This window comes from Perissodus microlepis, chromosome 1 (genome assembly GCF_051167445.1).
Source record: "Perissodus microlepis isolate ML-2025 ecotype Zambia chromosome 1, ASM5116744v1, whole genome shotgun sequence".
In the NCBI taxonomy this organism is placed as follows: Eukaryota; Metazoa; Chordata; class Actinopteri; order Cichliformes; family Cichlidae; genus Perissodus; species Perissodus microlepis.
Genome location: NC_140461.1, coordinates 22,164,240 through 22,174,323, shown reverse-complemented (window position 1 = coordinate 22,174,323; position 10,084 = coordinate 22,164,240). Strand labels below are relative to the sequence as shown.

Below are 10,084 nucleotides of genomic sequence, written 5' to 3'. Positions count from 1 at the left end.
TTTTTTCTGCATCCACTCACCCGCCACTTTGCCACACTTGTTCTACTTGTTAATGCAGTATCCAGTTAGACAGTCACATGGCAGCAACTCAAAGAATTTAGGAAAAGACATGGTCAAGATGCCCTGCTGAAGTTCAAGCTGAGCATCAGAGGAATGAATGAAGTGACTTTGAACTTGGCATGTTTGGTAGTGACAGAGGGGCTGGTCTTCAGTTTCATAAACTGCTGATCTGCTTGAATTTTCCCACATGAACGTCTCTGGGGGCATCTCTGAAAAAGAGAAAATATCCAGTGAGCAGCAGTTTCTCTGGGTGAAAATGCCTTGTTGATGTCAGAGGTCAGATGAGAATGGTCAAGGCTTCTTCGAAGTGATGGGAAGGCAGCAGTAACTGAAATAACCAGTGAACCAAGGATTTCATGTGTGAGAGCATCTGTGAATGCACATCAAACCTTGAGGCAGATGAGCTAGAGCAGCAGAAACCCATTGCAGATTCCACACCTGTCAGCTAAGAACAGGAAGTTCACACAGGCTCGCCAAATTGGACAATGTTGCTCAGGTGATGATGGTGAGTCTCAATTTCTGTGCTGTGACATTTAGAAATCAGGTTTAGAATTTAATTTAGTGTAAACAACATGAAAGCATTAATCCATCCTGCCTAGTTCAGGTCGTTGGGGATGTAATGGTGTCGGGGATAATTTCATGGCGTGCTTTCGGCCCCTTGGTACCAACTGAGTAACTCCACGGCCTACTTGAATACCGTTGCTGATCATGTCCATGCCTTTATGACCACATCCATCTTCTGATGGCTGCTTCCAGTCACATGTCACAAAGCTTAAATCATCTCAAACTAGCTTCTTGAACGCAAAAATGACTTTACTCAAATGGCCTCCTGTTGGAACTGGAGATTCGCCTCGTGGATGTGCAGCAACTGGGTCATACTATCATGTTGATGTGGGCCAAAATTTCTGAGGTATGCATCCAACATCTTGCTGAATCTATGTCATGAAGTATTAAGATAATTCTGAAAGGAAAAGAGGCATGCACATGCGACATTATAGGTAGTTGTGTAGTAAAATGTAAAGTGACGTTTGTGCTTACTGCACACTATAGTGTAGCTATGTACGGGGGGGGGGGATGAGCCTTACAACTTAAATTATATATATTAATTCATAAAGGCCTTAAGGGAATTCAGTCTATGTTCAATCTACTAAAGTCATCATGTCATCAAGACATGTTTTCTCCTGGGGTGCCCAGATTAAAATATGTGCTTGTCCTGGAAAGTAATGTTTTGGGATTGTAAACTATTCTGTAACAAAGCAGGGGCCCAATATAGAGTAAATGAATCTTTAACAGATTTACTCTCGCTGGACCATTATCTAATACATACATGCAATACACACAAGTATACATATATATATACACAGACACACAAATATATATAGCTCTATTTGTACCTTTATTGAAACAAATTTAATTGTGTTAGAACTTGCTTCTGAAACACAAATGTGATTGTGTATCAGCTGGCAGCCATCTCGTGAACCTTGCCTGGATGGCTGAGTTATGAAGCCCAGTATAGAACAATTATCACTTAAAGCATGTCACATCATTTCTACACTGTGCATCGTTTCTGCTGCTGTGCAGGAACGCAGTTGTGGGAGATAAATAACAATAAATACACACATAAAAAAAAAGTAGATGATTCTTAATCTGAAGGATCAGTTTCACACTGCTCAGCTGTGACTCCACAGCACCTGTCTTTTACACGTTTAGTGCAAAAGGTGACCATCCGAGCATTAAAAACCAGCACTCCCCCACAACAGAGCTGCTTTCTGTCTGCTCCCCCATCCCGCAACAACCTGGAGGAGAGAGAGCGCAACTACATCACTGCCCCTGCCTCCTCCTCACAGCGTTGGTCGCCATCCATCCCCTCTCCTCCTGTACCATAACAGATGGTGGGAACAACATTGCATTCACCGGGTACCACAACAATAGACCGCAGCATCTAGTCCGGACATCACTGGCCTTTCAGCACCATGCTCCCAGCGCGGGACTGCGCGAGGTTGTGAGTGCCGTCGTGATTTATTTCACGCGGTATCACCACGGCCACGGAGGAACCTTCTTGCGACTGTTTGGGCTCTCCGTCGAGTGGAGAAGATGGCCGCTATGAAAATATTAACGGGCACGGGGCTCTTCTTGGCTCTCTGCGCGCTGGGGCTGCTCGCCATGGCGATTTGCACCGATTATTGGTACGAGACGGACGCGAGGAGACATCGAGAGAGGTGTAAAAACTATGCCAGTAAGCGAAACGACCCGGGTTACATCTACATTTCGAGCCACAACCTCCCCCTCCAGATGCCTCCAAAGAGCCTGGAGAGGGAAGGTAACGGCCCAGATGCTGCTCCTGTCTTCAGGAGGAAGCGGCACTTTCTGGCCGGGGCGTCTGCCATGGAGTCTCACTGTAGCCGGCAGTTTAACTCCACCATCTCTGGTCTCTGGAGGAAATGTCACCGGGAAGGATTCGACCCGGAGACCGAGGACCTCATTTACAAAGGTAAACACGAGCAGTCTGGAGCCTGGCTTTTCTTGTGTGCACCACCAGGCCGTGATGCTCAGCGATGAGCTCACCTAGCCTGACACACACACACACACACACACACACACACACACACACACACACACACACACACACACACACACACACACACACACACACACAAAATCATCCAGAGGCCTCTCACATCAACGTGTCTCTGCTTTGACATTTTATAAAACATGAGGATGGCCTTTTGGAATCTATTGTGTCTTTTAATTTAGCGGGTAATTTCGCTGTCCATGGTGCTAAGTCTCTCTCTCTCTCTCGCTCTCTCTCTCTCTCTTTCGGATAATATTATTATAACAAGAGGATAGTCTTGTCTATAAGAGCCTAAGCGGACTCGTAATAGTCAATATGATAAATAAAACAATTTCAGTGTGCACCAGAAGCTGAATCTTTAATGCAAATGCTTTAAATCTTAGGCTACAGTAGAGACAACTCAGTGCACAGCCATCCTTCAGTGAACAACAATGAAAAGCTTTGTATCAGGCCTGATGTCATACCTGGAAAAGAGTAAGGTCCTGAAACTGGGGGACTTTTTGTGGTCCTTGTTGTTGTTGGTTAGTGTCACAATAAAAGTAGATCAGCATGGCTAAAACAGACCAGTAAATAACATTCATTTAGCCACAGCATGCTGTATTGAAACCAATTCACACCAAATCTAGCAGCCTTTTAGATACCTTGCAGTAATTCTGTTACATAATACTTCCCACTTTCCCCCCCAACTACTATAACTACTGCCACTTATGTTACAATTAAAACCATTTAATTTCACGAATAACACAAGATTTCAGGCTCTCTAATGAATAATTTACAGTGCATTTTCATTTCTGCTCTCAAAAATCATCATATTGTAAGAGCAGTGCACTTACATCACTTCAGTGTTCTGTTAACGTTTCACTGATTGCCTCATTGTCCTGTAAAGGCTGACTTTATGGCATAAACACATTAGTGCGATGCAGTTTTTGCAGCAGCAAGTAACTCTGATGAAGCTTATTCAGATTTTGTCTCTGAATGGTTGTGATTCAGTGTTCTGGTTATTTCAGGCTGTACTTTGTAATATTATTTAACTGGACTGCGTGCCTTTTAAAAACATTTGAGTTTTAAACGAGCACTGCTATGTTGGTTATGAGCCGTGTTCATGAGACCATGTCCACATCTTGCACTATGCATGTTGACAGACTACAACACATTTAACTTATGTTAAAAGTTCTTGCTGCTACTAGCCTCCATGCCTTTGGGATATTTACCATACTGAGCTCTTATCAGCAAGAACGGAGGTGCAGATTAGAATTGGCTCAATTTCAAGCATAATAGAACTTACAGTATTTACTATAAGTGCCTGCAGAAGTAAATACTGTATGCAGTCTAAGTAAATAGATTTTATTACTCAATTTAGATAGCCCTGTCTGAGTCTGAGGATCATCTTTAACTTCAGGTTTTATAGCTTCACATTCATTTATCATGTTTTGTGCAAAGAGTGGTACAGATGGCATAGAAGAAAACTGATTATTTATAATGGTCACTGGCTATAAAGCACCAGCATTATGTGGAGAATGATAACATGTAAACCAAACTATGTCTTTCTTCGCTGCAGTAGCTCTGCTTTGCCATTGGCATGTTCACTACAGTGACAATGAATATACACCAGAAGCATTACGCAGATTCGTCCGCTGTTATTACATTTAGATCTCACGAATGTATGTAATTGAACATCAGAATTGTGCTAACGTTGTTACTTCCTGCTCAAGCAGCCGAAATGTGATTACTGTGCAATCAGATGTCAACCAGTCTGTCAGATTTAAAGTGACCTTAATTAAACTCTGTCATCCTGCATGAAGGCAAACAATAAATGATAATAACACAAATTTTAAGTGAGACAGTTTAGAGAACTGCACTCGGAATCAGATGAAAAGAAAGGTCAAAGCTGCAAAGCATTTTAATAGTTGATTGTGTCTCATCTGGGAGATTATTTTCTTAATTAATGCAAACATTTCTGAATGCATTTCCAGATCTATACAGATTATTAGGAGTTCAAAATCTTAATTTGTTCACATAGTTTTTCAGCATATGTGGAACAGAGTTTACCCCTATAGATGTTTGGACTTAGACTTTCACAATATGTGACACCTTCAAAGATTCCTTCACTTGCATTATCAGATTAAAGCCGGGCACCAATGTGCTTACGAGTAATTATCAAACTCATTGTACCGTAGCTGTGATAAATGTCTGATTTGTCCCATTTGAACTCACAACAAAGCAAAAAGGAGACTCAGGGAGGCGTCAGTCAAGCACAGTCCGGTTCACTGATCACAGCTCCAGTCATGAAGCTAAATTAATTTATGTTAATCTTCAATAGGTGTGTGGGACATTTAATGGCTTGCCAGGTATCCACAATTTTCCTTAATATGAGATCTGATATGAAAAGCAGGATCTGGATTATAGACTTTGGTTCCCAAAACCAAATGCAAAAATCAAAATAGATTCACTATAAAGGCAGAGCAGTTAACAGTTGTGGCTGTCAGTGGAATAATCCATATTCCATATTGTTTCCCTAATCCCCTCCCTTAATAACAATGTAGGAGTGGTTGGGAAAACAAGGTTAATAAGGCCAGCTCAGAAAATTAAAACCCAGTGAGGGTGGAAAATAAATAAGAAGCTTTTCTACCATGTTTGCATACACACATTATCTTACAATCCCAGAAGTAGGGCGAAGGTTCAGAATGCAATTCTTACTTAATTTTCTTGCTTGTTACCCTCTTACTTACTTGAATTAAAGGAATTTGTCCTCCAGTTACAACTGTTTCCATTTTCTTCTGCCAGGCATAATTCAGAGATGTATCCCAGTCAAGTATCACTATTCTTCGTCCATCTTACCGCGAAATTTACCCATCAACATCACAAAGACTATACGGCAGGATGAGTGGCATGCACTCCGTAAGTATTAAAGTTTTTGTCTTTATGGAGCTGGTGTTGGCTGTGTTTGTGTTTGGTGATTGACTATCTGGTTTTTGGAGTTATTCATTAATACACATGTATTTTTTCTACAAAGAATTTTGGTCACACTGGCAAGGGTTTGGCATTGTAAATAATTGCTGTCTGATCTATACAAGCAGACTGGTTGCCAAAACATTACAGTCTAACTCAGCAAGTCTGATAAGTGCATCTCATCTGTGACGTTTCTTTTTGTATTGGAGACTCGACTCAGCTGGTTGTCATCTGGTGGCATTCTTGCTATATTCTTGAAATTGCTGGTCTACAGCAACAATTTCACTATTTGGAGGGAATCTAAATTTCTGTTTTAAACCTCTGAGGTTCTGGCTGGACTCTGAAGTTAATGTGGATTTCTGTTTATGTAGATGCAAACAGATTTGTTATTTTAACTGATTTATCACAATTATTTGCTGCATTATCACAAACAGATTGCATGTTGTTGCCAATTTGAACCCATTCAATCACAATCTGATAGCAGGCTAATTCCATCGTACTGCTGTTCAAAGTCAAAGTCACACAGCAAGTGACTGCAAGTGGTTTGCTCATGCAATCTACATCTTTGAAGCATGAAGATTAGAAGTTTATTGCACACAGTTTCCAGCCACTGTTTTTCCTAGTGTGACCATAGCATTACTAGACTAGCTTAATGATAATTTAAAAAATAAAAAGAGAAAATGAAATAACAATCTTTTTTTAGTAATGGGCTTTGTTTTTGAGTGACATTGGTGTGCACCAAGGCACTGTGTTGGGTCCTATGTCTTTTTTTCGTCAAACAAATGTCTCTATTATTACCAAATCAAAACAACACCATGTTGCCAGCTAAAGAACTGCTGCAAGTCTTTCTCACTTTTTTCTCACATTAAATCACATTTGCTTCTGCTTAATGAATATCAATACTCAACATGATGTGTAGTCGAGGGGAAAGTGGTGTTTTTTTATTGTTTGTACAACAGGATTGCTTTAGTCTTACTATTAGTGCTCTGAATTTATCATACTGCTCTTAGCATCTACATAACTATCACATACAGGCTCTTAATCATACAATCCATAAAAACAGCTCAAGCATGCAATATTTATTACTAAGTCCTGAAACTGTTGACCAGTGAAACACCAATGAAAAATCATTGCTGCATGAAAAAGTAAAGGATGTGTGCGCATTTAATCAAAAAAAGAGAAACAGCAGCTCACCTGCTACCACTAACCCACGCTAGTTATGAAAGTTATCCCTGTTTTAGTCATTGTTTTGCTACTTTAATCTACACGCATTTCTTCTCTTATTTAGTGTCACTGTTTTCAGAGAAAAAGGAACTCACTTTAGATTTGCTTGCACAGCACTGAATAGCAGACAAAAATAGGAACAGGCAGTGGAACATATAGCAACTTATCAGCTAGATATTTCCCTCTGGAGGTGGAGGAGACCCAAACCAGAAGTAAAAGTTGAACATAAGTTTGGCAGGTGGACACAGACAAACACATTTTGTATTGTGCTCTTATTTATTCTTTGTACCGACAGACAGTTTTACTGTAACTACCATCAGCTCTGCTTGTTAAACTAAAATTGATCCACTAGATGAAAGATGCCATGTTCACATAACAGTGTTTTCATCCTGTCAGTTCTTGTCAGCCTTAAACATGTCAGAAACTATTTTCATGTGAGAGGCAGTGGCAAAATTAATTAGTTTTAACAAATGAAGGTAACTTGAGCACTTCCAGAGGCTAATGTGAATTTTATTTATAAACTTTTATTAAATGATTGCTGATTTTATTTAAAAAATTATGTGAAAACACATTCAACAACAAATTCAAATAGACATTTTTGTTTCTGTCAATACATTTTATTGTGATTTTTATTTGCCTTCTAGATGTCATCAAATATTAAAAGATACAACTATACATGCAAGTACCCATACTGTATAAATGCAATTTAAATAATGGCAAAAATGTACAACTGCGTATAACACCAAAATCAAAATACTGTTCTTATACCTTACAGTACAGATATGATGTGTGGAAATATTAACCATAAATATGTTTTTTTTGTCTTTTCCCCCCCTCACTATTTCAAATGCATTTACAAAAGCCACGTCTTTTTTCAGTCTTACTGGAAACGTTTATGTGAAATAATCTCCTTGTGCTGTCATTCCCTGCAGTCTTTTATAAACCTATAAGCCTTAGCAAGACGCTCACTTTGTCGCAGTGGATACTTATCCATTTCTGAATAATTAAAATACTTATATTTACCACTTTTAACACATAGCTGCCTATCAATAGTAAATGTGTTGCTGACCTTATACTGACCTCACGGTTATCAGTGTTATTAACACAGGGGCTTCTTTTCTTAAACCTCCCCTTTAAACCCTTGAGTAGACCTGTACTTCTTGGCATCCTTGTATCACGGTACTGTGAAAAGCACATCCTCACATGAGTCTGCAGACAAAATACAATTTTATTCAGTTTCTGTTCTTCATGACAGCCGAGAGCACCTTTGGGTTAACATGAGATAGTGAGTTGCCAGACCTTAGATTCCATCAGTAGTGATTTCCAGTATCATGTTCCACTACTTTTATCTTATTGCCTGTAGGTGTGTTGTTTTATATTCAGTACGGGTGATACAGTGCGTTGGTAATGCAGAGATGTTCAGTTAAGATGAGTTAAAAATACATCCTGGATTTAAAATGAACTTTTTGTGATTTTTCTAATGCGTCTTTACTTTAAGTAAGACACAAATTAACATTATCTTGCATTTATTCTTGTTATTTGTGTTCTTGCTATATTTTTACATTTTTATTCTCGTTGTATTTTGTTGCACGAGTACTAAATTTTTACATTAGCTATTAGAAGGCTCACTGAACACTTCATTTTTCAAAGTTTAGAATTTTCTGGCAACTGTTTCATGGTTCTGGCTTAAAAAGGTTTTCTGTAAAAGTGATATCATTTTAATGCATTACAGTTTTTTGAATTGTTTAATTATGTATGTAATTATTTTAACTAACAGATTGAATTAGTTTTATTTGTGTATACAGTGTATACTCATTTGATTTCAAATGTGGAAAGAAACAACTGTGTGTGTGTGTGTGGATCTATCTAGAAGATAAGGAAAAAAAGACTATTTCCTAGAAAGAACTGTGTATTGAAACTACGTAATGATGTCTTAAAACACTTCCTCTTCTAACAGGGCAGGTTGTTTCAACACGAAAAAGCAGAAAAAGCAGTCTAAAAGCAGATAGTTTAACACGAAATAAAGTTCAGTTAGAGCTTTGAATTCACTGATTTCTGATTTTTGAATATTATATTGATCTATATTAAGTTGTTTTATTGGCATTAGTTAAATCCTTGACACACGAGTAAGTATATCATAGCATACTACAATATTAGTTCCTCTGAAAGATGAAACTGGACAGCCAGTTGGTTCCGTCACAACTTTGCTATTGATAATACAATTAGAAGTAAACATTCATTGGTAACTTAGCATGTAGCCTAGTTTACATGAAATTGTTGATTGGATAGGTGCTAGCCTCACTTTTAAGGCTGCTGTGGAACACCAGGGATTTGACTTTTGTATTCCCAGTAACATCACTGTACAATCTATAGTTTTGTCTACACTATTATGGTGATATTGTTTCTATGCCTGCCTCTTGACTCATGCTTATCTTAACTATTATCACAGAGTAGTTGTTTCTTTCCTACTCACCTGTGTTTCTTGTATCTTTGTTCTAACTGTGAAACAGTGCGATTTTCCTGCCTCGCAAATAGAGCAGCAATGTATAAAGTTTATTTACAAGGCTCTACTGCACGATGTCTGATGACATTTTAATATTAGCTGTACTTCCTGTTCACACAGTTTAGAAAAACGGAAAGACTTTGCTGCCTAAGAAAGGGAAAACCCCATCAACAACAACCAAACAAAATAAACAACCAAACAATTAAAGCAATGTTGTTGTTTTTTTTATTTAATTGGATGATTTTAAAACATTACATGTCTACATCTACCCTGGGAAATACTTTTCATAATTTATGACCATGTATAATGTCTCTTTGTATTAGGTTTCTGCCTGTCTAGCAGTCTGTCTACACTTATGTTATTGCACACAGGTGTGTCATGAAAAAGAGATCTTGTTCTCAGTGATGCAACGTGTTTACATAAGGAATTCAATAATAGTAATAATAATACTTTAGCCTTTAGCTTTAGTATTCAGTGTCTGTAAGTTACGATTCCCTCGGTGAAGTTTTCATTTCTGCTTGCAGATCTAAGAAGAATGACAGCTGGCTTTGTGGGCATGGCTGTGTCCATCATTCTTTTCGGGTGGATCATTGGAGTGCTGGGATGCTGCCAGCAGCATGACCTCATGCAATATGTAGCTGGGCTACTCTTTCTCATGGGAGGTACTGTGAGAGCACATATGCCCACATCCACACACAAGCATGCATGCAAAATCCAATTTTATTCACTTTATTTATTTATTTGATGACAGCTGAGAGCACCTTTGTGTTAACATG

At 38.6% G+C, this 10,084-nt stretch overlaps 1 protein-coding gene across 1 annotated transcript in view; it reads left to right on the top strand.

Annotated features, from left to right (window-relative positions):
* Window positions 1–1,809: 1,809 nt before the first annotated feature.
* tmem276b (transmembrane protein 276b) overlaps window positions 1,810–10,084 on the top strand; it is a 12,028-nt gene continuing 3,753 nt past the window's right edge. Inside the window, exons 1-3 of the mRNA XM_084935612.1 lie at window positions 1,810–2,551; window positions 5,417–5,530; window positions 9,833–9,970. Coding sequence (XP_084791738.1) covers window positions 2,155–2,551; window positions 5,417–5,530; window positions 9,833–9,970 — 649 coding nt within the window. The 5' untranslated portion in view covers window positions 1,810–2,154. The remainder of the gene's footprint in view (window positions 2,552–5,416; window positions 5,531–9,832; window positions 9,971–10,084) is intronic.